Consider the following 27,347-nt stretch of genomic DNA (forward strand, 5'->3'; position numbering starts at 1 on the left):
AACCAAAATAAATTGATAAAACAAAATATTAAGCAAGGATAAAGTAGGAAAACAATTTTTAGCAATTAAAGTGGGGAATCCCCTTTATATATAGGTATAGATATAGTAAATTTAAAAATTATATTTTTATAACTAAATAAATAATATATAATATAATATTTATGTTTAAGTTTCGACTATATAAAAAATAATAATTTTTAACGAGTTTCTTTATTAAAAAATAATAGATTTTTACCTTGGTATGTTTTAAAGGAAAATTTCAATATTATGGTGAGAAAACATATCCATTTTGAAATGTCTATTTTTTTTATGGAGAAAAAAAAAACATATTGATAGACTAGCCCGTGTTATATATAGGATGAATTAACCTACTTTTATGTTAACATATCTACTTACTAATGTTTATACATATATACACACTTGATTTTGATTAATATTTTTGAATTCTTTAATTTATCATTACAAAAAAAAATTAAGAGATTGTGAAAACTTTCATTAATACACATACTTAATTGGGGATTTTGAAACCCCAAGTCTTTACACTTTTACTAATGTAATATTTTTCTTTCATTCCTTGTTTTTTATTTTCCCGTATTTTGTTCTTTTGTGAGACACGCTCCTTTTCATATATTATTTTTTATAGATTAAAACTTTCTCAACCTTAAAAAATCATGTTCAGCTCTCTCACGTTTTTTACACATCCCTCATATTTAACTTCTCCCCCGTTCTTTCCTCTGAATTGAAGCTTCATTTCTCACTATGTTTTCGCCCTAGAAAATCATCTTCAATTTCTCTATTTTTCCCTAAATTGAAGCTTCATTTCTCACTATGTTTTCACCCTAGAAAATCATCTTCAATTTCTTTATTTTTCCCTAAATTGAAGCTTCATTTTTCACTATTTTTTCGCCCTAGAAAATCATCTTCAACTTCTTCGTCCTTCCCTAAATTGAAGTTTCATTTTTCACTCTGTTTTCGCCCTAAAAAATCATCTTCAACTTCTTTGTTCTTCCCTCTGTATTGAAACTTCATTTTTCACTCTGTTTTTGTTATATTTGATATTCGTGTTCGTTTTTCTCTATTTGATTTCTCAAATTTGGTTTTCACTTTCTACATTTCTCATTTCTAGAACTGCAGTGTATTTTGCACGTTCGTGCCTCAGGTTTCTACTCAAGTACCGAATACCAACTCTTAGAACATTAGTCTCAAGAACGTTCTTCTCTCATTGTAGTAATTTTTAGTTTTTTTAGTGGATGATAGTATTCTTAATGAATAAAAGGAGATAATTACTATTTTTATATGTTAAATTATTTTATAAAAATAATAATTGAAATTTAATATGTAAAGATTGATAGTTTAAATAATAATAATAATAATAATAGTAATATTTTTATTCTTGAACAGTACAACATAAAATTTGTAATAATTTTTATTATATTTCAATTTATATTAATTTTATAAATCAATTTTATTATTTATACATATAATATTAAATTCAATAAAAAAAAGTTTGACTAGTGTGTTGAAAATGAGAGAACAATCCACCCTGCCACTCATAAATTTATTAGAATTTTTTTTATTAAAAAATGTACTATTTCCTCAAACAAATATATTTTTTGTTGACCCGCATATTAAACATATATCATTTGGTTCAAATTAACTATATACTAAACTGATTTGCCAAATTTTTTTCACTGAATTAGTCGTTTATTCCAATTTTCAAAACTAATATATGCTTTAAAAGGGAAAAAATAATTTCACATATTTTAATTTCATATACAATAGTTTTATTTATTTATTGTATTCATTGTGTATTTTGTAAGTCATGTTTATTAGTGATTTTTTAATCATGTTTACATCAAATTATTTATTTTTATTGATTAACAATATAAATTTATATATAGGGGAATGAGGAAGATAATATTCATTAAAATTTATAAAACTCTTCTATCTCGTATATGTTTATATATAAATCTAAAATCTATTTTTAAGGTTTTTTTATATATCTAAGATTCTTATCTTGTTCCTCAACATTTTAAGATCAAATCTCATCTTTTCTTTTTTTAGTTCATTATTTTTCATATCTATAACATGCACATATTTTTTTAATCATTTTTAAGATCAAACTCTACTTTGCAGTAATTATCAAAATTAGGGTATTTTATACTCTATCAAAATCTAAATTAGAGTGTTTTATTGCTTTAAAAGTCTTTTGATTTTTCCTTTTGTTTATGTTAAAACTTTATCATGGAGTAGTTAGTTGGGAAAAATGACTCTAATTTCAACTAGTTTAATCATTGTCTGAAGTTTTTTTTTTTATAATTGTATTGTTTAATATGTTCATTGATGTACAACCTTAAGGATCTGACATTTTTTTAGATGATTTTGAAAATGTTGAATAATTATTTTTGTATTGATTTGATGGAAAAAGTTGCATGTTAACATAGGTTAATAGCATTTCTCTGAATATCAATAAATTATAAAAGTTAAGCTCTTTGAATATCCTTTTGGATCTCTACTAACTTTCAAGATGCTAAACCCGTGTGGGTTGCTCTCTTTAGATATGCCTCTAATGATCTTCTTTATACCATAATTTTTTGGCATCTTCAAAATAAGTGTTGCATCAACACCTTACGTATATATTTTCTTGCCACCATTTTCACAATAACACCCATCCATCTAAACGTTATTCACTTTATTCTCATTTTATGCTTTTAAAATCCAACAATCCCTGTCATAAAAAACTAATTAGCTAATTGCTTTGCAATCTTAAAAAAACCTCAATGCATTTCATTTTCTATGCATTTCATAAATATCTAATCTTTTTAATAAAATTGAGACCCATATACTTTACCTTGCTCCAACACAATATTAACCAAACATGACCAGATATAAAACATTATACGAGGTTGGTTTGGATACGGTGGTATGTATAACTGGTTCATTCACGGTTGTTCAGTTGCCTGATCGCTACAGAAAAAAGTTAAATTTAACAATAAGGAACAAAATTAGAAAGGCATTGAGGACTTCAATTGAATTCAAGGATTGCAATCGAGTAGCTGAACTATAACTTGGAAGAAAAATATTTAGTTACAATGATAAGGCAGCTCCAAGTCCAAACACAAGCTGCTATGCTAACCGAAGCAACGGCGTAAAACAAACTGAACTAAACCTTAAACCGGCTAACAACAAAACCCAAAAATCTATCTTAACTTAGCCCGCTTTGGCATGCTACTGCTTAGACTAGTTCCTCTTGACTTACCGAAGCTTTTTGCCTTTCTTCTTTTTCTATCTTCTTCGCTGTCAGACTCATTTCCTTTTTCCCTGTCTGCATTGCTCGCTTCCCTCTCCAGTTCCTCCCACGTCTTTCCCTTCTCTTCCTCTGAGTCATCCTCAGAATCCTCATCTTCGTCATCATCCTCAGACTCAACAAGTGATTCACTGTCAGAGGCTTCATCCTCAGAATCAGATTCGGGTTCAACATCAGAAGGTTCATAACCTTTGTCTGACTCCTCTGAGTTCTCAGATTCCGAATCAGTGGCCTCCAAATTCAGAAACTCCCAACCACCTCCTTCAATAAAGCTCTGAGGGTCATCCGTGATTGTCTTCAGGATCTGACGCCAGTTCAGATTCAACCTGCTCTCGTAATACTTAATGTCGGTAGTGTCAAGCCATTCCTTGATGCCATCAAGTGATGTAGAAGGGATAGAATCAATCCTCAGCACATCACGCTTAAAGTCTTTAAAAACTATTGTCATATCAAAGTTCTTCTGCCCAAGCCCAACTCTCTCAAGATTCACAATCTCAATCTCACCTAGCGTGACAACGAGGAAAGGGGTCTCTATAAGTTCAACAAGGCAGGCTGAAGTCGGAACAATAAACACTGAAGATTTATGAGGAACCCCAGGGAAGCCAAGCTCCCTAAGAGGTTGATCAAACTCCAATTCAAGCCCATTGAATTGGGCCTGACCCCAGAGATCATTCACCCTATTCACAAAGGTTTGGAATTCTACATTTATCTTGTTCTTCCTATCTCGCTCTCGTTGTTCTTCTTCAAGCTCATCAGGGTCATAGGCTGATCTCTTACCACCTCCAACATTCTGGACCATGTCCATAACCTCAACATAAAACTGAACATCCTTGGTCTTCTTATTTCCTACCATAATATGGTTGTGCAGATGGAAGTGCAGGAGCGTGATCATCTCATTCTCTGCTGGCTGGAAAAATGCATGCTTAATGTTGCCGAACAGTATGTCTCCACGCTCATCTTGCCTGGTGGTAGAATAACGAAATCCATTCACATGAGCCTCAAGCGTACCAGGTATCTTCCTTCCACGACCACCAAAAGCAGGACGGATCCAGAGATCAGACAACCGTATTGGCTTGAATCTATTATTAGCAAGTTGCAGTTTCTCCTGAGTAACCAGGGTTGCCCTCTCTGCTCTCTCAGACTCCCTTGCTACAACTTGTCGCCTGAGGGTTTTAATTGACTGCACAACCTCACTAATGTGCCTTGAGTCCTTCGAGCGGAATGAAGCCTCCTTTAAATATATAGATCCAGGGAACTTCATTGAGTTTGCATCATGAGGACTGAAAGGGGTGCCAGGGACATTAAAAATAATTCTGACATAGCAGTTGCGGTTAGTGTCCTGCTGGCTCGAAACAGTTCTAATGAAAGCCACATGAAAAGGCACCATGCTTCCATTTATAGGCAAGAGAACTGCTTCATTCTTCTGATCAATCTGAATCATCATTTCTCTGGGAGGGGGAAGGTCATTTATGCTCTTGTACGCCACAAGTTCTGTTGAAGTCCTTGAAGAAGAACGATTATCTCCTGCCTCACTTCCACCACCAGCAAGCCTCCTTGCAGTTTCTTCATTCTTCTGTCGAGCAAGTTCTGCCTGGTGCTGCCTTCGAAGCTCCTCCTTTGAAATCTCATGATTGTCTGACCTTAGAGTTGTCTTAGTAAAGGGCTCCGCTCCCTTGGCATCCACTTTTGTCCTTGGCCTTTCCTCTTCCTCATCCTCATTGAAAGAGTATGCTACATCCTTGAGTGCTTTTGAACTCATAGAAGTCACAACTTCTGTCTTATCTTTGTTGATGATGACTGTGTCAGCAAGCAACAGGGAGAAATGCCTGTTCTTGGGCTTACTTTTCTCACTTTGCAAATTCTGAAAACCAATTGACACATTAAAGACCATGCCTTCTCGAATTATCTGTTCATTTTTTGCATTCAGATTCAATCCTGATTCACGAAACTCAATGCCGATGCCTGTCCCAGCAGATTTTGTCAAATATGAAACCAAGTCCGGAGCATCCCTTTCCACAACAGAGACTGCAGCTTGGTACGCCACACTTAACTTGTTTCCTGGCTTCATAGAGCCTATGACAGCTTCATGGGCTTTCAGAAGAACCCCATATGCTCTACTTTGAAGAGGTTCTGCATCAATCAAGAAGGTCCTAGCTATGTTTGAGCAATAACTCTTATATCGGGCTCCAACTGCACATATAATCACACTGGCTGAATCGTAATGCAGTAACTCATCATTGCTGACAGCACTTGGTCTGAGATCAAACTCTCCACCACTCTGAAAAATTGGTGGGTAACAAATATCAACATTATCTGCCTTTAGCTTACAATTGACTTTTGAAGGTTCCAGAATAACTTTCTCAGTCTCCTCCATCAATGTTGAATGAGAGACTTTCTTCTCCTCATCGATTACATTCTCAAGTTTTGTAACCACAAAGTTTTTCATCACACTGGTTGTCAGGTAAGCTGCTCTCTTAATTGATGTGAGTTCCTCATTACTCTTTGCTGCAAATAAAGAAGACAAACCAGTGGCAACATCAATGAGATTAAATTTAGTATTTTTTAATTTTTCAGTCCATGTTTCAAGCAGTTTCCCTTCAGGGGCCTCTCTTGATATGTATCCAACAGTGGCAGAATCGTGGTCATCAGACTTTGGCTGAGCACGGATGGAACGGAATATAGCATCCATGAGAGCAGTGCCATCATCGTTTTTAGGTTTGACATGTAGAACAAGATCTGCCCCAACAGCCTCTCTGGCAGATTTTTTGACAGATTCAAGAATAGAAGCCTTTTTTTGGCTGCATAAGATATGTATCTGCTTCTTCATGAAAACCATAATTGTCTCGGGGAACTCAAATCCAAGCAGCCACAAGTTCAGAGCAGTAGATTTCAGGTACCGCAGATCTTCCGAAGGTGGAGGACATGCAATTGCTATTGCATCAGAAGAGCCCCACAGATCTGTTTTGTGTTCATCCCAATGAGAATAAAAAGTTTTCAATCGGGATTGAAATGCATTCAGATCAATAGAATATCCACTTCCTGCTGCACTCGCCTTTCCATTGGATGGTTGTGTACTTCCATTTCGATGGTCCGCCATAGTTTGCTTTCACTCTAGAAAAAAAAAATCACAACACAGTAACATCAGTAAGTCAGCATAAACCTTAAATCCAGAAATTGGGTGAACTCGAATTATTTCATGCGCACAAAATAATGCATGTACAACCAACCATCGGAAAGATAACAATTGATATTACAACCTTTCACTGCAGCAGCAGAAGCAGCTATAAAGAAAAAGTAATCAGATAAAATATGGTATGTTGCCTCATACTGACTGAGACTAAAGCAATGTTCAATGGTCACATTTAGCAGCACTACCGAGCCTACTTCTAACATAAAAATCGAGCTCAAAATCAATCTTAATGTAAACATCCCCAAATGTGCGCAGTGAAAATAATAAATCGTGAAAGTTGGTGAACAATGAAAGTCGTATGCATCAAAACTGTTTCAGATACAATACGACATTAGCAGTAGGATGTCAAAATGTACTTAACTCAGTATATCATCTACGGGCATGCAATGTTTTCTTTCATGTTTTATATATGACGTTCGGCACATGAATACCATGTAATTCAGTAAAAAGAGAGATAAATCAATTCTCCATATTTGGTTTAAGGATGCTGAAATTACATCTCGATGTAACAGATCACGAGATATGCCACAAATCCGTACCAGTAACTATAGCATTAACTCAAACACATAGAATGCAAGAACCAGAAAAAAAATATAAACCACAAAATTTTTCCTTAAGAATCTGAACAGACAAGGTTGGAGAATAACAAGTTACCTCTGCTACAGTAACAACCACTATTTGAAGGATAGTTCGGTAGTCGTTGTTAAAACGATAGCCAATAGAGAGAACTCGAAGAGGTATTAAGAAAGAGTGCTACAACGAATTGTCGAGTCTTTCACATTACTGCGCGATGAAGAATCACAAACCTCACTCATTAATCCAAAAATTCCTAATAATCAATTTCGAGAAGCTAAACATGCAAAATGGCTCTTACTTTCTACGAAAAAATTAGGTCCTCTTGATTCAAAAACCGCAGTGGAAGCATGAAAAGCAAAATTAAATCCGAAAAAAAATGGAAAGATCGAAACCTTTTCAGTCCCTTAACGTCTGGCTGGGGTGAGCAAAAGTTCTTCGTGTGTTTTCTGTTTTTCTTCTATTTGGGAATTTACAAACCCAAGTTCGGGGCAACGAAACTGAGCAGGGTTCGAATGTCAGAGTTTCAATGCCCACGTATATATACTTTGTGTGGTGCGTTGTGAGGGAAAAGAAGCATCGACCAAAACATAGAAGGAGAGGAAAGACGATTCAAGGGAGGAGGAATATTAGGGTTCATCTGGGAAATTAGGGTTCATTATAGAAAGCTGAGGCACGGTAAAAACAAAATTTGAGAAAGTGAAAAAATATTTAAAAAGATAATTCTTTTTGGACAGTAATGTATGCACACACACAGAGATGATTCTTGTAAATTATCACTTTATAATTAAAAAATATTTTTATCTCAACATTTTTATCCAATTAAAATAGTAACAAAATAAATTTATTACTTTATAAAATTATTTGAAACTCATATCTATCATAATTTGTGATTTCATTTTACAACTTAAAACAGTACCATTACACAATCATTCAACTCTTTCTTAACAATTCTCTGAATCCGGGTTGTATTCAATCATCAACTTGTTTAGAAAAAAAATAAATATATATATAACGAAAAATAAAAAATAATAGTAATAAAATTTATGACAGAATAACAGTCACTTATGCAATATATGTAAATATATAAATAATAATAACTGCAACAATAATAAAAAATAGTGATACTGGTTATTTAAAACAATAAAAGTAAAAGTATTTACTTTTGTAATAAGAATAATAATGATGAAAATAATAATAACAATAGTGATAATTATTATGATAAAAATACTATGATAATTTATATAAAAATAGAGTCAATAATAGTGGGATAATAATAAATGCATATAATAGATATACAGTAAGAAAAAAATATTAACAATAATGTGAGTGATAATCATCATTAGAGGAGGAGGTGAAGATAGTAAGAGAAAAAAAATAAAAATAATTATCTTATTTTATTCCTAAGTCAACTTTCTTCTTATAATATAAAATACATCATATCATTATAATAAGACAATAATATAGTAAGAAAATTATAGCTCATTAGTACATTAAACTATTAATTATAGTTTTTTTTAGCTCAGCACTATTCAATATAGTATATTAGAATTATTGCTTTTTTACCACTAAACACGTTAAACTTCTTTTAACACAAATCTTATCTTTTCATTAAAAATTGCAAGAAAAAAGTTAAACATAGTGTAAAATTTATAAAACTTTTTAAAATAATAAAAAGATAATATTAAAAAATAAATTTTAAATTTAATTAAATCTTATAAAACTAGCTTATAAAATAAAATTTATATATTAATATACCACACAATACTTAGTTAAGTTTATCGTGACATTATCACTAGAACAACTAAAAAATCATTTTCATATACAAAAATCAATACAAAAATAAAATAATTTAAAAAAAAAATAAAGATAGGTTATTCGTGTTATCGATGTAAAATGTGTTTAAACGGTTTGTGTGGTTAATGTTCGTTTGATTAAAGAAATAAATATAACATTACATAGTTCACAAACTTAGCATAGATCATCATCACGTAAATGTTATGCGATCTCTCTATTCAAAAACTTGAATTTGTTCTTTGATAATAAAACACACTTCATTGTTAAACTCTAAGAATGATAATTATTTTTGTCAATATGTGGTGCAATGAAAATCATTCCATAATTCTCGCCTCGATGGATAGAAAGCAATTAAAAGAGTGGTGGGTCTTAGAAAGATATTTTGCAAGTATATAAATGCACAAAGTTTTGCCATTAGCTTGAAAGATTTTGTGGTAACTCCATAAAAAAATAACAAGAAAACAAAGTAAACAAAAAACAAACAAGAAAGACAACCCAATAAAAAACTTAATATATTTCGATATAAGAAATATAGATCGAGTAAAAACATAACACACTTGAGAAAGAATTCAATAAAAACTTGTATATATAGGCATGCATGCATGGATGATACACAAAAAATTATACACTAATGAAGAAAAGAAAACCTTATCATACTGGGTTGGTCAAAAAAATCCAATGATAAAACTTAATATAAATGATTGAGTTAATTTGTTGTGTTGTTTATTGTTTGATTCAAATTAGAAATATCAACTTTTTGAATATTTAGTTGTGAAGAATATAGTGCTATATTTAATTATTTTCATGAAATTTTTTGAAAGTTATTTTTGCTAGATTATTGAGATTGAATTTACTGAGATTTTTCAAGTAAGTCCTTGGGTCTTTAACTTGTAATTTTATAATCGAGTCTCTACTCTTCAAAGAGTTTTTAAAATTGTCATAAATGATTATTTTATGAAAATATTAAGCACATACAAAAGCTAAATCATGTTGTGCAGTTTAAACTTCGTTGGACAACACGAAAAATTAACAAAATATGAAGAAGTGTGTGAATTACCGTGGTTGGAGAAAATCTAAAAACAAAGGAATTTTATCATTTTTAAAAATGACAGAGTTATCAACTCTACAATTTTTACTTTGGCTCAATCAAGGTTTGAACATGGATTACGTGTAAAGAGATCAATTCTAAACAAGTTGAAGGTGACTTTGATTCCTTCCAATGAAAATGGATTTTTGAGCAACTAGGAAATCATGACACGCTGATAAAGTACTGTGTGGATTTATGTCTTGAAAATGAATGTTCAAACTCAAGGATTCAACTATCAATGTAATTATGTAGAATCTACATGAACTTCAATATGTGGCACACATACTATTCTTAAAAGATATTAATAATGAATTTAATTTCTAATGTAAAAAAGGGCAACTAATCATAATTTAGGGTGACTGTAATCAGTAAATTAGAAGTTCAAAAATATTGGCTCAAATAGAAGCATCAAGGACACAAATTGGAGTCAATGGGATTATTTACTCCAACTGATGTTACTCTTGAAATGTGCATTGTGCTAATACTTTAAATTTCTCTTCCACACACCAAAAAAAAAGAAGGAAAAAGCTTATTACCACATAATTTCTGTTATATCTGAATATAAAAGCACCAATAATAAGCATATTGTCAACTCTGATATTCGAACCTGCTCAGTTTCATTGCCCCGAACTTGGGTTTGTAAATTCCCAAATTGAAAAATAAACAGAAAACACATGTTTTTTTATATGATAAATTATGTTAACAATAATAATAATTACGATAAAAACATACATGTGTCTTTTTTATATAAGCTTACGCGTTCACATTTGGTTGGAGAATTTTTTTTGAAAATACTTATAAGAAAAAATTGGAAAAAAAATAATTTACAAATCAAAATATAGAAAAAATTTATAAAAATATTCTACCATTTTTGCAAGATAATTTTATTTATTTTCTTGAATTATAAGTTGGTTTAATTACCTTTTTCGTCCCTATATTTATAGCCAACAGTCAATTTGGTACAGTGGTTTTTAAAAAATTCAATTTGGTCCCTAAGTTTTTTAAAATTTATTCAAAATGGTCCTTTCTGTTAAATATCACCAAACAGCGTTAAGTGGTGCTTATGTGGCAGACACGTGTAAGACGTGAATGGTGCAAACAGATTAGTATCATGAACAATTAAGAACTTTGATTTGGACAACACATCAAGAAAATTCAGAGCAAGCAGAGGCCAATCTCATTAAAGACTAAATAAATGAAGGAAAACTGTGATGTTATAATAATATAAAGGTAAAGTATGTAAAAGTAATACAAAAGATAGGTAATACATTAGAACATAAAGCACAAGCAGATTTTCTTCACTAATGAATCCATAAAAGCTACCACAATTTGGTCATATAATAATTGTTTTTCAAAATACATATGTTTAGAAATGAGTGAGTTCACCATGGGACGCAGCTCACCATCGTAACTCACGATCGCACCACAAAATCGAATGAGGGGAACACACCTCCGAATGGAATCGAAGCAGGGAAGCACACCACAGAATCCAACCAGGGAGCAATCTTAGTATCAGAAACCCTAAATCAGAAATTCGAAATCCCCAATTTGAATAACCTAAACCCTAATCCACGTAACTTACACGTGTCTGCCACATAAGCACCACTTAACGTCGTTTGGTGATATTTAACAGAAAGGACCATTTTGAATACATTTTAAAAAACTTAGGTACCAAATTGAATTTTTTAAAAACCACTGTACCAAATTGACTATTGGCTATAAATATAGGGACGAAAAAGGTAATTAAACCTTATAAGTTAGAAATAAAAATTTCTAAAAATTATACAAAAATATTTTATAATGTTTTAAATGATGAAAAATTATTTTTAATGAAGGAATTAAAAAAGACTGTGAAAGATATATACTAAAAGACATGTAGATTTTTTTTCACTTGAAAAGACGCATAGACTATATACTGTAATGTAGCTTCAGTGTACATTGAAAAACAACAAATGAATTAAAAACAAAATTATAAAAAAAATGAAAACAAAATTATGATTAAAAAAAAATAAAAAAAATGAGTAGGATTTGATAGGACTGTAAATAAATATCAGAAGCCGTTATGAGAAAACCCATTTTTCTCAACCAAATCCATTTCGATAAGAAAACCAGACACACTCGACAGTCTCCTCGAACTCGCCATGTTCTTGAAACCTTAATATCGAGTTTGTCGCATTTGTGGTCTGATTCTGTTTCTCCTAACCCGTAAATTGGTGTTTCTTCTACGGAACATTTATACTCGACTACAAAGGTTCGAAAGAAACCCGTTCATACTCTGTTAATATTTAAATTGATGAGCTGTTGATTGAACTGAGTGGACGAGTTTGGTGCTTGATTTTGACCTATATGTTTTGGCTTTTAGTATTTCAATTGAGTTGGTGCATGATTTTGTTGTCCTTGTTAAATATCGAGTTGGGGAACGAGTTCAGGACCCCATTTGGTTTGTACTTAGAAGAAGTAGAAGAGAATTTTGCGAATTTAGGGTTTTGGCTCTATTGTTTTTTCCTGGCAATTCTTCTCATGGCAGTTTAGAGACTGTGCAAAGAGGGAATGCCAGAATTTCAACCATTTACTGAATAATGTCTTACATCTTAAGCCTAATTTCAACCATTTCTCACTTATACTCGACATTCCCAATCCAACTATTAGGTTACAATTGCATGATACAAGCCTAATTGGATGTGTGGTATTTGGTGATAAAAGGACTTTGGGTTCTGTCACTACTAGTGTTGTCAAAATCGTAATATTGCAATATTGGTGATATCTTTTGGAAATAATGCATGGGTATAGTTTTGGAACATATCACACATCAAGTGTGTTACTTCAGCAATAGAAAAGTCAGAAGTTAGTAGATCTTAAAAGCAACAGATAGGAGGGAAGGAGAAAGCATCGAGTTTGAGGTTTTAGTGGCCAACCCTTTGATTTTGGTTACACTTAAATGCTCCTCATCCTCAATAAACTACCCACGCTACTCTTCTTACCTATGTTTTTGGTGTAGTTCAGTTATAACTTTTCCTTGATGTATATTGCATTCTGTCATTTCGGGTTTTGGATTCAATAATTTATGAGTAGAAATGACTAGACTAATTTCAAAATGTTTTGAAACTTATGTAAACCTTGTTGAACTGATTTTTTCGTAATAAAATCTGTCTAGTTTCACTCATTTGGCGTGGGTCATAAATGTTGTGATATATTTATTTATCAGGTCTTGTTGAATTTTAAAAACTCATATCTAAGATGAACTGGGACTCGTGTATTTGTTTGACGCATTAGTGCTAGGTTTGGATGTGAAACTAGAATCCTGTAATACTGTTTGCACATTGTTGATTGCGGACAAATGTGTCAACATAGGTTAGTGAGATTGTAGGTTTTCAACCTTATATGTAATTGGACTCCCAAATTATCTCTTGTTGCATATCTTCAAAAACTGCATAAACTTTGGTTGTAATTTGTGCTATTTATTTTGCAATTCCCATCACGGTGTCCTTTGAGGGTATGGTTGTTTTTGTTATCTGTGTGCTCATCATGATGATGTTTTCAGCAACCACTATATGTAACTTCTTTGCTTTGTTTTCATTGCTCCTTCTTTTGTCTCCATTTCAGGGAAGTGGAAATGGGTTCTTGGTCTAGAGTATCTGTTTTGACTATTCCATGGTCTACAATCAATGCTGAATCTGCTATGGACTCTAAATTAGGCACTGTTTTTTATAAAATTTACAGAAATACATATAAAAGAAATCTCAGTCTCTCTTTTTCTTGGGATAATCGTAAACTTAGGAGTATTGGTGTGATTAAATCAAGCCAAGATGTATCTTATTTTCAAACCGAACAAGAAGTAGGAACTTGGGAAGAACCAGATACTGGCAGTGACAGTGAGTCTGATGGCGAGGAAGTTGAAGACCACTTTGTATTTGCAAGTGATGGAATGAAGACGTCAGTTGTTGCTGATGTTAATATAACTTCAGGGGACAACTACGAGGAACTTATTAAGAAAGGTTCATATTTTTCACATTGCTTAATTTCTTTTGGAACCATAACATGGTTTTGAAAACTAGACCAGTCGATGTAGACTGGTCATCAGTTCGATTATCAACAGTCCAAGCATCTGAACTGTATTGACCATAAACATCAACTTGAGATTCACTGGACTACTAGAGCAGGCTTAGTCCAATTTTTAAAATTGATGCTGAATTTTGGGACTCTAGATCCAAAATTATGGTCTATTTGTTAACTTAAAGCTCAAAGCTTCACTAAGTCCTTACTTAAAATTAAAATGTTCGCATTTTAGGCATGCCTGGTCCTAACTCTTGTTTTCTTCCCCTTAAAAGGCTACTTTTGTATTTATTTTTTGTTACATTGTTTCACACTGTTCTTGTTTATGTTAATTGTAAAAACATCGAAGGGAAAACAACCATAGTTTTTTCATCAATCACTTTGATGCACATATTAATTATTGGATTAATTATGTTTTTTGGTCCCTAAACTTTTTTGAAAAATTCATTTTTTAGTTCCTAAATATATATTTTTGGCATGTTTTATCCCTGTAGCTTTTCTTTGTTAACACTTTTAATCCCTGCTGTCATGTAAGAATGCTGATAACACTACAGCCACGTGAGTAGTTATATCAACGTGTCTAACTTGGCAACCATATTTTTTTGTGGTAAAGTGTGTTTTTAATCTCATATTTTTAGACTAGATGATATTAGAATAAAACGACATGGTACCAAAAAAATTTATACAGGATTGTCACGTCAGACACATTGTTGACAGGTCCATCATCAATTAGCCTTGTTACTTCACAACATGACTAAAATTACCAAGGAAAAATGTAGGGATAAAAAATCAAAAAATAATTATGTAGGAATTACAAGTGAATTTTGTAAAAGCTTTAGGGACCAAAAACTTAATTAACCCTTAATTTTTATATATTTTTTTCTATATGATCATGTTAATTGCCAAATGTCATTTAAACTAGTTGAACCACACTTGCTGTGAACTGCTAACCTTAACTACTTAATAATCAATTCAGTCTTTAAAATATTGCTTTATATTTTCTCCCTCTTTAATGCTTGTAGTTGTTACTTTCAATATGATTTTAAGGTTGAACAACTTCCTGATTGTGAAATATGTCCAACAAATTGAAATGTGATGAAGTAGTTTCACAAGTAGATTGTAGAATATCTTTTGATCCTGGACAACAAACCGATACTATAGGAAGATATTTTCATTATTGCAGAGGTTGAACAGCTTTTGGAACCAGAAGAAAGAGCAATATTGCAACAGAATGTTACTCCTAACTTGGAAAAAATATCAACTGTAAGTATGTGACTCTGCATCTGTCTCTCCTAGTGTTCACTTTCTTGTTTATACTTAAGCTCTCGTATTCATGTTTTCAGGAAAAATGGAGCCCGCTGCACACTCTTGTGCTATCAATGCAGATGAGTTGCGTGGATAAGCTTCTTGATAATGGCATTGACATTGATTTACCTGATAAGGTGTGTTTGTTGTTTTATATTTTTCCAATTTATGCATAGTATTTTCCTGGACTTAAATAACATCATTTGATCAAATAGGAAGGTCTTACTGCACTTCATAAGGCAATTATAGGTAAAAAAGATACTTTGATTAGCCACCTTTTACGGAGACGTGCAAGTCCACATGTTAAGGATAAGGTGAGGAAGCATTCTGTACACAACTTTCATGAATTGTTAACTGCAGTCTGAAGTGTGTCTGTACATCTATTCCTATGGTAGGATGGAGCCACTCCACTTCATTATGCAGCTCAAGTTGGTGCCAAAATGACTGTGAAATTATTGATCAAGTACAAGGCTGATGTCAATGTTGAAGATAACGTGATCATTTCTTTAACACAGGCTTGTTTGTATTAGTTTTGATGTTTTCCAATTTTATTTATATGGTTTATTTACAAATTTAAAAATCTGCCAGGAAGGTTGGACCCCCTTGCACGTTGCCATTCAAAGCAGAAATAGAGATTTAGCAAAAATTTTGTTAGTCAATGGTGCTGATAAGACAAGGAAAAATAAGGTAATTTTGTCATACATTACATTCCAGATCAGACTTAGCAGTTTTAATGATTTAAATGCATCAGGGTGAACATGTGTTATTATCATTCCCTTTATTCTTTCTTTGTTATATTTTTAATCCTTTTGGACTACACCACCGCTACAGTCCAGTGAGCTACTGTTGTCAAGTGTCTACCCTTCCCTTTGATTTCAAGTCCGTATTGTTAAAGATAGAAATTGATGAAGCTGGAAACTTCCTTTCTTACTAGTCATCAAGAGTTTATTCATTTCTCTTACTTAGAACTTGATTGTTGGTTGGTTTTGTTTCAGGACGGAAAAACAGCCCTGGATCTGAGCTTTTGTTATGGGAAAGATTTTAAGTCTTATGAACTTGCCAAATTACTGAAGACGGTTCCAGCGGATAGCTGTCTATGACGCGCGAGATGCAATTGGCCAGAACCAGAGTGAAGTTTCAGTTGAATGGTAGCTGCTACTAATTAGCGAGTAAATCATCCCCTTGGCATTCAGCTTCTGAAGATCTGTAGCTGGTCTTTTCAAAATGAGGAAAGTTTTGATGGAACAATTCATTATCTTCAACATCATTGCTTACTTGAAATATTTTTGCGGTGAAGTTCGAATTGACAACAGTGTCCTGTCAAAACCACACACATTGTGCAGATTAGAAGTTCAGAATATTAGTGATCTGCAGACCAACGTGCTTGAGTTATTTTTGACGAACTGCTCAAACCACTGTGATCTTTCTACATGTGGAATGGTTTCAATTGATAACGAATAACCTATGAGTGCTCAAATTTTATAATTATATGTAACAAGTAGACGTTGTTCATAAATTTCTGTTGTATGCACGTGTTACATTTTAAGTTTGTTTGAATGATAGACATTGACATTAGATTCTTGATTTATTTATTTTGGATTAAATTTCATTTTATGTAAATGATGAAATTTTATACGTGGAAACATACATAATGTTTCTGGTGTTTTGTTCATTCCTTTTCTTCTAAGCAGTGCTTCTCCCCCAACTTTGTCATTGTTGTAGGATAAACATAGTTATCGTACTTCCTTTGGTAATGATGAACGAATCCAAACATTTATTAAACTTCAATCACGAGACAATGACATTCTCAATGAAGGGAAGTTGGCTTTTCTCCCTCGACTTAGAAAATAGGTATTGGAATAAAGAATATCTTAGAATTGATTTGAAAAGTTTACGGAAAGTGATTATTAAGAAGTGGGTTTTAATATAATTTTTCATTATCTTACTTCAATCTTATAAAATCAATGTTATAAAAATAGAATATATAAGGTGAGGTTTGTACTCACTTATATACTATAAAATGTCCTTAAATATTCCACGCTTAGACTTTTAGACTCGTGCATGAGACTATATATTTATAAATGGTTCGATAACGGGTAATCTGATAAGTCTAAAAACTCTCATTATTTAAATGACTCTAATAGCATATTAAAAAGTGAATTTTAAGTCTAACTCAACCTTATAGATTGACTTATAAGATTGGATTTACACTTCCTTATATAATAAGAAATGTTTCATCTTTAATTGATGTGAAATTTTTAACTGTACTAGAGGGTAATTTTCAATAAACGATGTGAATATATAAGTTTTTTTTTCTTAGTTTAGCAAATTCTTCTTATTGTTGAATATGAATTCTTTCTTACTAATTGTCATGGAGAAGCGTTTCCTTCACATCCAGCTATTCTAACTCTAAGTAGCATGGGCACTAAAGTGTTTAAAGAAGTTGAGTTCTTCCACAATTTGGGCATATACCCGAATTTGGTTACAATACCATCAACCATTTTGATTTGCATCTTTATCTTTACCAATTATTCTAAAAAGCATCATCATCCTGAATCAAAACTTCGCCAAATTCAATGTATTGGAATTTGACAAACAAATCTAAAGCATGTGTAGATAGTATACATTGAATTAAATTCAGTCATAATCATAAACATTAAATCAGATACAAGTATATTTTCACCATCCCATTCTTTCAGTTTCCTCTTCAAGAATACTGATTTTCCAAACTTCGATGAAGTGGTCCAAATCCCTAAAATCCAAAGTTAAAACTTATATTAATTGAGAGAGACAAAAGAAATATCAATGATATACAGCTGCAAATTGCCAGAGTTTATGGCCATTACAGAAGGGTGAAAATTCATGAAAAGATAATGCTATAGGATTTTGAACTTATCACACATTTGACTCCATCTTTTACAAAGATTAGTTTTCAGCATGAAATCTTTTGCTCAAGATTATTATTAATACACTTTTTGACTGAAGGTGTTTCTTTCATAATCCTTGTCTTCAGCTTTGTTTTATATGTTTTGTTTGGTTTGGTTTTAATAAGGTGCGTAGAAAAAAAAATTAAAATGCAATGAAGCATACGTGTATGTAGTTAAGATAAGTTTTATTAAGTCTCAATGTTAAATGTTTGTGTCAATATTAAATTATAAGTTTTAGGTTGGTCGAAAAAGTTTGACATTCCCTAATTTATTATATGTTATTTTCTTCCTATTATGATTGAATACATAGGAGGAGCTCATTAATTTAGTTGGATATATCAAGGATTAATGGCCAATGTCATTAAGTAGAACACATTAATGATTAATGGTCACTGATTGAGACATTTGATTAACATTTAGCAAGAATTTTAGGTCCAATGTGACATGATTTGAGATGGTTGGTTATTGTTGGTTCAAATTGAATACTCAACCTAAAATCTAGTAGCATCCACAATTATTTTTTTAGTTCTCAGTTGAAGCTATTCAGACAATAATATTAACCTTAAGTTCATTTAGAGGTTAAATTAATATACAAAAAATTGAACCAAACGGGCATTAGTTAAAATTCATTTACTTAAAATGAAAAAAAAAACATTCCTTCACATATCACAATTGAAATTTGAAGTAGATAAACAATGATTTCATTTTAAAAAATAGATAAATGATAATAATTATTAGAAAATATTCTCTTACTATATACAAGACAAATTTGTGTGACTAGCATACTTTAATATCTAAAATTTTTCATTACAGTAATCGAGTTGATACGAAATTGTTTTAGTTAGGCTTGATCTTATTCCAATCTTTATATTCACAAATAAAAAAAATGAAAAATGGTTGATTAAATAAATAGAAGATTAGGATTTTAAGGAAAAAATAAAAAAATAATTTGATAAAAGCACCTAACAGAGTTAGGTTAGAACAGAATGTTGGGCCTCTTATTCACATTGATGGCAACCTTCACTTCAATAAAAGTCCAATTAAAGAAAAAAGAAAACCAAAAAAAAGATGTGGTCGTAAATTTTTGGATTAAAAAAAAGAAGGTTGTGGAGTTCTATCATTTTCCTGTTTGTACACGTGGCAGCATACTGTGAGTCGGTCGGCGAATGGCATGACGTGGCAAAAAGCGCAAAGCAAAAGTCGCATTCCCACTCTTTCTTTCATTTGTTGAGAGTATCTAATAAATAGATACATAGAGATATTTTAACTTCACAAATATCCAATTTTTTTTAATAAATAATAAAAATAATAATAATAAATACCGCCATTTTATTTCTAATCATTCATTGTAGATTGTGTATCCCTGTCACAATCATTAAAAATGAAATTGTTATATCAGAGCACCCACGTCATTCTTTAAATATGAAAAAAACACTTATTTTTGTAAACTTCACAACTAATCTCTATTACAATTAAAATATGGAAAATAAAGCCTTTTTATTTGTAGATTTCAGGGTTCTTTTTTTAGTTTTTTAGTGTCATAAATAAATTGTGGGGGAACTTGTAAGTTTACTAAAATTCGGAAGTTTATCATTATATGTTAATAAATCATAAATGAAAAGGGAAACTTCTATCTTGTCTAAGAAAGTAACATAACTTAACGAGATAGAACACCCAGTAGAGTCAATTTTGGTAGCAAAAACCACAAAGCAAAAAACAACAACTTTCTATAAAAATTTGATCATTAATATAAAATTTGTAATATTAAAAGAATTTTACAATTAATTTTTTCTTGTTTTTATCCCTATTTTCACATACCTTTTACAAATTGCATACGTTTATGAATAAAAAATAGTCAAAATATTATTTATATTTCTTAATTCACATATATTATTTTTCAGTAAATAAATTAGAAACAGATATTTTCAGATCATTAAAGTAAAAGCAGACAGGGAGCATATTAGAACAGAAACTAATAAATAATGGCATTTATCTGTTTCAATTTGTGGAAAAAAAACACGGGCCACGCTTTAATTGTGCACTGAGTGAGTGGACGCGTGGCACTCCCTAACCCGCGAGTAGCGTGGTGCTTCACTTTCACCCGCGAGTGTGACGTGTCCGAAATTATCCACAGCACTTTTTCTTCGCCACCGAATTTAAAATACCAATTTTTTTATTGAAAAAAAAAGCGAAAACGGGGTCCAAGACCGTACGCCACGTGTCCGCGACAACTTTCGACGTGAGCCACAAGATTCCTTCGAATTCTCGAGATTTCGATGTCGGAGGAATAAGGGAAAATAAACTTTCAACATTTCCTACGAGAAAATAGAAGTTCAAATCTGACGTGTCACTCCCTTGTTGCTCCTTCTTTATTTTGCCCATCGCAACAACAATCACAAGAAGCACTCTTTCGGAGTCTGAGCTTTCACTTCTTCCAACTTCTCCATATATCTATCTATCTATCTATCTATTTTCTACCTCTCATCTTTCTTTCTCGGTTAATTCATTCACACCCTTCAATAACTCTTTTCCTCACACAATTAACCATTTTTCTTTGTGGGCCTTGTGTAATTCTTGCTTTTCCATTCCTTCTATTTTTTTGCTGCTACTGAGTTAGTGGTGTTGCTTGTGAGTTATGATGAGCCCCTTTCTACTGTGAAAAGATTCGAAATTTTCTTGAGGGAAAAGTGTGTAGTGGGTGGATTTTTATCCGTGCAGTTGTTGATTGAGGAGGGAGTTAATTTATTCTTTGCGATCAACGCTTGGTAGTGCTTGAACACAGGATTTGTAGATGATGGAGAGGGTTTTATTTTGTTCTGTGATTCTGAGATGTGAATTAGTGGTTGGTGAAGTGAAGAATCAAGACGGTGTTTGTATGATAAATTGACTTTTGGATCAAGGTGGGTCCATTTTTGTACACAATTTGTTTGGTTCTGTTTCTAGCTTTCCAAGGGAGAGTTGTTTGAGTTGTACTTTTCTTATTTGGGATTTGTATCCAGAAAGAGAAGTTTTAGTACAACTAGGTTGTGATCTGATTGTAAGTGAGGGAAGCAATATCCAACGGCGAAGTCGTGGAAGTTTGCAACTGTGAAGAGGAGCAGAAGATCTAGATCAGTGGTTTGGTTTCTGAAGCTATGGCGATTCGAGTATGTAATACATAAGTTTCAGTGAGCTATGTTTTCCTTTGATATGAATTTTTTGATACTATACTCGTATTTGTAAGAAGTGGCTGAGATTGTGGTTCAATTTCAATGTTGATTGTAATCGTTTTGGGTTGGACATGTTAGTACTATTTGTTAAAAAAGGTGGAAAAGAGAGAACCTTAACTGCGTTTTGGTTTGCCTAGTTCAAATGCCAAACATGCATAGATTTCTCATAAACTGTTGAATTTACACATCTGAAAAAAGTTTGGATGCTTCCCTTTGGGAAAAGGAAACAGTTATTAGAAGGAGGCCTGTTTAAGCGATTGTGAATGACACTTGTTCATTTCTTTATCATAAGAGTTGTTTCATTGTTTTCTTTTCTTTCTTTTTCCTTCAAATATTTCTTAGGTGTTTTCGCTACTTGTCTTCTTGTGGAGTGAAAGATTCGCTTGAAAGATTTCCGATTCCTTAGTTGATAAATAATTTTGGTGTGGTTGGCCAAAGTATTTGAAATTTTTTGGGTTCCCTTGGTGATTATAATTCCTTATATTTCTTTTCTCTTTGAATTGAATGTAGGATCAAAGTGAATTCTACAGATCACCGGGTGGTCCTTCAGTAGGAAGTGGTGTATCTTTGAGTTCTGGAGTGCATTCCGTTACTCATATTCAACTTAATGAACAGTTTTCTTGTGGGAGTGACTATGCTCTGAAGGTTCTCCCTGAATTCTAAAGAATTATTATCACTTGCATATTATAATCCCTCTCTTTTCCTTGTGTTAGTGTCTTCTTTGTTTTAATCAGTTTTCTTTCTTCTTCAACAGGTAAGGAAACCATATACTATCACAAAACAGAGAGAGAGGTGGACAGATGAAGAACATAAGAAGTTCCTTGAAGCTTTAAAGCTGCATGGTCGGGCTTGGCGGCGTATTGAAGGTATTCTTAATTAAGAGCCTCCATATCTTAGGCAAGAATTTGTGTGTGCGCGCATGTAATAGTAATGAAGAAATGTGATTGTGTTTGGTCTGAGTTTTGAGATACTTTGTTTTCACGACAGAACATGTTGGCACAAAGACTGCTGTTCAGATTCGAAGTCATGCTCAGAAGTTTTTTTCTAAGGTTTACTTCTCTATTCTAATAATCATTCTCAGTCATGTTTTCTACTTACCACAAACCATAGATCAGGCTAAGTTAAGATTTTGATGACCCTAGGATATCCAAAGCGCTACCTTCTTTGGGATTGAAGGATTTATCTGTTGTCCTTGAATTCACTCTCATTATTACTTTGTCTTAATTTCATGACAGGTTCTTCGCGACCCTACTGGGAGTGTTACAAATACAGCGGATTCAATTGAAATTCCTCCTCCAAGACCAAAACGAAAGCCAATGCATCCTTACCCTCGTAAGCTAGTTGAGACTCCTAATAAAGAAACTTCAATCCCAGAACAACTTATGAAGTCTAGTTCTCTGAAGTCATCAGATTTTGATCAAGAAAACCAATCTCCGAAATCAGTATTATCAGGAGCTGGTTCAGACAGCCTTAGCTCCTCAGATTCAGATACACCAAATGAAAGTTTGTCCCCCATGTCATCCATCAGTGACATCCATACAAGTGATTTTACTTGTGCCGAGCCCAACACAACATCCGAAGAAGCTGGAATAAACGCCGATTCTTCTCATGATGAGAAACCTCTTATGGTACTTCCTAATCTTTATTGATTACAATATTATCACTTGATAAAATGATATATGACGTTGTATTATTGTTTGATCTCAATGTCTAGAAATTCAAGCTTCCTACAGACGAAAGTCTTTGCATGAAAGAAGACACAACAGAAGAATCTTCCAGCCAGACTTTCAAACTCTTTGGGATTACACTTTTTGTAACAGATCCATGCAAACCCTCTTCTCCAACAATTGAAGCATGCAAACCAATACCTCTAAACAAACGCAAGGGGGGTGGAAGATTGGAACTTCTTGGCCACATCACACCAAGTGAAACATCAGCCATATCCCTGCTAAAGGTGAGAGTGGGTCCTGAAGCATGTGGGAAAGGGTTTGTGCCATATGAAAGGTGCATGGCAGGGAGAGAAAACAAGTCTTCATCTGTGACAAATGATAATAGAGAAGAACAATGCATCCACCTTTCCTTGTAGCTCTGCCCCAATGGTTTTTTCTTCAAAAGTGTTCCCTTTGAGATGAAGAGCTGTAATGGTTGTTTAAGCTGCTGGATGTGAGTTGGCATGACATAGATGTGAAAACGGGGAGCTGCAAATTTTGACATCTCTGTTGCATCGCACATCATCCAGCTGTTCAAATCCGTAAACCTGTCTTTTTGTATTTTTTTGACTTTCAAGTTTCAACTGTGAATTATATCTAGTGTTTTAATTTTCCAACTTTTTATGCTCCGTATGAGTATGCAAGTGTAAGTTACATACTTGTGCAGTGCTTATGAACTTACTTGTTCATAGATTCTAATACTTAGAAAGATGGAAAACTTTTGAAACGGTGAATTTCAGAGCAAGATTGTGGGGACTAGGATATATTTGAGGACAAAATGAGTTGTAGGGAGAGCATGTAAAATATATTTAACATATATTATCGTGGTCCTACTTTGTTAAGCTAAATCTATATTAACTTTATCTAAATAATTCAATGCAAAAATCATAAAATAAGATTTTATTTTATTTAAATTTTATCATATCAATCCACACGGACGGGACCTTCGGTTGTTGTGGGAGCCGACACATGAGATTGACTATTCGGTTCTTACCGGTGCAAGATTCTTTTATGTCATAAATATTTCTTCTAAGATTAAAGTTTATTTATCTTTTCAATTTAAGTCTTTAAATGTCACAATATTTCTTATAAATTTTAAGTTTATTTATGTTTTAAACTTAATACTTTCTATATGATTCTTATGCTTGATATCTACACACTTATTATACAACACGGGGACAAAGGTGAAATGGAGATTTAGGAATTTAGTGTTGCACATATTTTACACAAGAACTACTTCTAAAGATCTATTTGGCAATTGCCCAGTGCCGATAAATACTCGGCCCTCCTGATGAAACTTCTTCTTACAGCTTGAAAAATTAATGATATCATCAAGGATTATTATACTATTATTATACAGTAAACCATCATAAATCATAATTAAAAAATAATTAAGTTTTATTACAATATAATTGAAGGTGCATACACTACTATTTGTAATAGGTGGACATCCTAAATATCAAAAGTAATACAATTCTTTTGTATCTTTCACTTGGACTCAAAGTGTTCAAATATAATTATAGATACCTACCCAGAAGACAAAAAAAAAATCCTTAAATCTTGGATTTAGAACGAATACATTAAGGGAAATCCGATCCTGGAAGAATAATACCTAAATTTAGATTTCTTTTTTCTTAAGGGTCAGGTGGAAGTCAAGAAATGAAAGCTAGCATTATTACTAGGAAACACCAGCTTTCAAAGGTATTGTTGATTCTCAAACCAGAGAATATTTTGGGTCTTAAACTTTGAAGTCCACATTCATAGTTCATCTCCAAAATTGAATAGCAGTGGATTGTGTTACTTAATCTTAATGTAACTTAATTGGACTATATTTGTTAATTTAAAAAAAAAACACAATTCAATAAAAAAAATTGAACTGAACTGAAACAAGTTCATACACTTTTACACAAGTGTAAATACACCCATACATATTGGCTTATTGATGCTGAATGATCCCAGCTACTAAACATTCAACTCTGTCAAGGATCATCGTGTTGAGAAAGATGACCCCACAAAAAAAAATCAGTAGAGAAAGTTCCCTCGAAAGCAACCACACATGAATGGTAACACTACTTTCTTAAAAAAAAATATACTTTTTGACAATATAATAATTGTACAAAATTATTGATATGATTAATAAAAAGTAGATTTCTCAATATATCATTAAAAAAAACATCTTCTGTACAGTGCAATCAATAACATATGCATTTTAAATTCTATTGAATGCAAATACAAATATTATTTGAGAGCAGTCCTCTAAGATTCTCTGGTTGACAATGAATAATTAATATGCTTAATTTATGAAGCTTTTTCATGCAGATTGAGTGTGTAATAGCCAGCACGTGGAACAGTTATTCAGAAATGAATGCAGTGAGAGGTACAAAAAAGACAAACAAGTAAAGAGATAGAAAAGTTACGAAAAAGCGAAAAGAAGATCGCCATCGCTTGTATCAACAACAACAACGAAACGCAAATCAATGTCAAAACTAGCCCTTCTCTTTTTTCTTCTATTCACATTCTTCAATTCTTCAACAGTCACAAGTTTATATTCTCCTTCACCTCCCGCCGCGCCATTTTCCCAAACTATCCCTGATCCCGACTCCTCTCCACGCGCCGAGTGGCTCTTCGCCCACGCCACGCACTACGCCGCCGCCGAAGCGCTTGGCGGCGCTTGCGGCTACGCCGACATTCCCAACGGCATGGCCACCGCCGCACTCAGCGAAGCCCTCTTCGACCGCGGCCAGATCTGCGGCGCCTGCTTCGAGCTCCGCTGCCTCGAGGAGGACTCCGACTTCGACCGCCGCTGGTGCATCTCCGGCGCGTCGGTTGTCGTCACCGCCACCAATTTCTGCGCACCGAACTACGGATCCGACGCCGAGAGCCTCAGCGGACACTGTAACCCTCCGAAGCAGCATTTCGTTCTTCCCATTGAAGTTTTCGAGAAAATCGCAATCTGGAAAAGTGGCAGCGGCAACATGCCAGTGCAGTATCGCAGGTACTCATTTTCACCCTTTTTTTCATTATCGCAAAGTTCTTGATACACTTATTTTACTATTGCCATAGTTAAATTTTGTTAGTAGCATAAAAAGAATGATTTGGAAGCAGTTAGAAAGTGCTAGTATTGAAGAGTGTAAGATAGAATTGGAAAGTGAGAGTTTGTATTTTGATTAGTGTTTGTGCATTTGTGTTTGGAGCAGGATAGAGTGCAGAAGAGAAGGGGGAATCCGGTTTACAATAAGTGGTTCTGGAATCTTCATTTCGGTTCTGATTAGTAATGTGGGTGGAATGGGGAACATTGTGGGTGTGAAGGTTAAGGGTTCAAAAACTGGTTGGCTTTCCATGGGTAGAAACTGGGGTCAGAATTGGCATGTTAATGCTTTACTACAGAATCAACCTCTTTCTTTTGAGCTCACTGCTAGTGATGGAAGAACTGTTAAGTCTTACAGTGTTGCTCCCAAAGATTGGACCTTCGGACAATCTTTTCAGGGAAAACAATTTCATGACACATCAATTTAACATCTTCCTTTTCTTCTCCATTGCAATTCTCATTCACTTCCTTTCTCTTTTTTTAACTACTAACATTTACAAATTAAATTACAAAAGTACTGTCTTCTACATTTCTGGTTGCTTCCAATTTATTTTAGGTCACCACTACAGAGGCTCGTGACCCTGCAAAAGAAGGGACAAGTCCTTCTATCTGCAAAAGTTCACATTATTTATTGGATAAAAAATATTTTATATGGTATAATTTTGAATTACAAATTTAGAAATGCATTTTGAATTATATAATTTAAAATATATTTTCATATTTAAACGTAAAAATATATTAAAAATTATGTAATTTAAAATATATTTTTAATTTGTATAATCTGAAAAATGTATTTTAAATTATATAGTTTATAATCTGAAAAATATATTTAAAATTATACAAATTAAAATATGTAATAAAAAATGTGGAATGTATTTTTAAATTCAAAAATTATTATAGATTATAAAACTTAAAATACATTTTTATATTATACACCCTAAACCCTAAAATATAAAGAGGTTAGTATCTTTTATTTTTCCAAAATCCCGTGGAGATTCACGAAGAAATTATGGGAATGCCATTACCAAAATATATATGCACCCACAGATAATTTCAAAGGATAAAAATGTTTTTTAGTTTTTAAATAGATTTAGGTTTTTCC

General features: G+C 32.8%; 4 protein-coding genes across 5 annotated transcripts; 3 read left to right on the plus strand and 1 right to left on the minus strand.

Annotated features, from left to right (window-relative positions):
- Nucleotides 1-3,005: 3,005 nt before the first annotated feature.
- On the minus strand, nucleotides 3,006-7,821 carry LOC137831642 (FACT complex subunit SPT16-like). The gene is made up of 3 exons (XM_068639401.1): nucleotides 7,466-7,821; nucleotides 7,152-7,280; nucleotides 3,006-6,418 (listed from the first exon to the last, which is right to left on the minus strand). Exon 3 carries the CDS (start codon nucleotides 6,402-6,404, stop codon nucleotides 3,201-3,203), a length of 3,204 nt encoding a protein of 1,067 aa, XP_068495502.1. The 5' UTR covers nucleotides 6,405-6,418; nucleotides 7,152-7,280; nucleotides 7,466-7,821; the 3' UTR covers nucleotides 3,006-3,200.
- A 4,166-nt stretch (nucleotides 7,822-11,987) lies between these two features.
- LOC137831643 (ankyrin repeat domain-containing protein EMB506, chloroplastic) lies at nucleotides 11,988-16,887 on the plus strand. Its single transcript, XM_068639402.1, has 8 exons — nucleotides 11,988-12,205; nucleotides 13,558-13,949; nucleotides 15,191-15,270; nucleotides 15,351-15,449; nucleotides 15,528-15,626; nucleotides 15,708-15,806; nucleotides 15,901-15,999; nucleotides 16,308-16,887. Exons 2-8 carry the CDS (start codon nucleotides 13,568-13,570, stop codon nucleotides 16,410-16,412), a joined length of 963 nt encoding a protein of 320 aa, XP_068495503.1. The 5' UTR covers nucleotides 11,988-12,205; nucleotides 13,558-13,567; the 3' UTR covers nucleotides 16,413-16,887.
- Nucleotides 16,888-20,517: 3,630 nt separating this feature from the next.
- On the plus strand, nucleotides 20,518-23,891 carry LOC137831644 (protein REVEILLE 2-like). 2 transcript variants are annotated; one of them, XM_068639404.1, is made up of 7 exons: nucleotides 20,637-21,139; nucleotides 21,239-21,385; nucleotides 21,959-22,093; nucleotides 22,203-22,314; nucleotides 22,436-22,497; nucleotides 22,684-23,076; nucleotides 23,163-23,891. In XM_068639404.1, the coding sequence occupies exons 2-7, from the start codon at nucleotides 21,374-21,376 to the stop codon at nucleotides 23,532-23,534; spliced, it is 1,086 nt and encodes a 361-aa protein (XP_068495505.1). In that variant the 5' UTR covers nucleotides 20,637-21,139; nucleotides 21,239-21,373; the 3' UTR covers nucleotides 23,535-23,891. The 2 variants fall into 2 exon arrangements, with proteins under 2 accessions (XP_068495504.1, XP_068495505.1); XM_068639403.1 differs by having other exon boundaries at nucleotides 20,518-21,385.
- Nucleotides 23,892-25,498: 1,607 nt separating this feature from the next.
- LOC137833102 (expansin-A13-like) lies at nucleotides 25,499-26,693 on the plus strand. Its single transcript, XM_068641474.1, has 2 exons — nucleotides 25,499-26,152; nucleotides 26,355-26,693. Exons 1-2 carry the CDS (start codon nucleotides 25,635-25,637, stop codon nucleotides 26,671-26,673), a joined length of 837 nt encoding a protein of 278 aa, XP_068497575.1. The 5' UTR covers nucleotides 25,499-25,634; the 3' UTR covers nucleotides 26,674-26,693.
- The last annotated feature ends 654 nt before the right edge of the window (nucleotides 26,694-27,347 follow it).

Source organism: Phaseolus vulgaris, chromosome 6 (genome assembly GCF_000499845.2).
Source record: "Phaseolus vulgaris cultivar G19833 chromosome 6, P. vulgaris v2.0, whole genome shotgun sequence".
NCBI lineage: Eukaryota > Viridiplantae > Streptophyta > Magnoliopsida > Fabales > Fabaceae > Phaseolus > Phaseolus vulgaris.

Coding starts and splice junctions, on each gene's coding strand:
- LOC137831644 (XM_068639403.1), top strand. Junction 22,094..22,202: donor GGAGTGACTATGCTCTGAAG/GTTCTCCCTGAA, acceptor CTTCTTCAACAG/GTAAGGAAACCATATACTAT. Junction 22,498..22,683: donor CTCAGAAGTTTTTTTCTAAG/GTTTACTTCTCT, acceptor ATTTCATGACAG/GTTCTTCGCGACCCTACTGG.
- LOC137833102 (XM_068641474.1), top strand. CDS start 25,635: ATGTCAAAACTAGCCCTTCTCTTTTTTCTTCTATTCACATTCTTCAAT. Junction 26,153..26,354: donor ATGCCAGTGCAGTATCGCAG/GTACTCATTTTC, acceptor TGTTTGGAGCAG/GATAGAGTGCAGAAGAGAAG.
- LOC137831642 (XM_068639401.1), bottom strand. CDS start 6,404: ATGGCGGACCATCGAAATGGAAGTACACAACCATCCAATGGAAAGGCG.
- LOC137831643 (XM_068639402.1), top strand. CDS start 13,568: ATGGGTTCTTGGTCTAGAGTATCTGTTTTGACTATTCCATGGTCTACA. Junction 15,807..15,900: donor ATGTCAATGTTGAAGATAAC/GTGATCATTTCT, acceptor AAAATCTGCCAG/GAAGGTTGGACCCCCTTGCA. Junction 16,000..16,307: donor ATAAGACAAGGAAAAATAAG/GTAATTTTGTCA, acceptor GTTTTGTTTCAG/GACGGAAAAACAGCCCTGGA.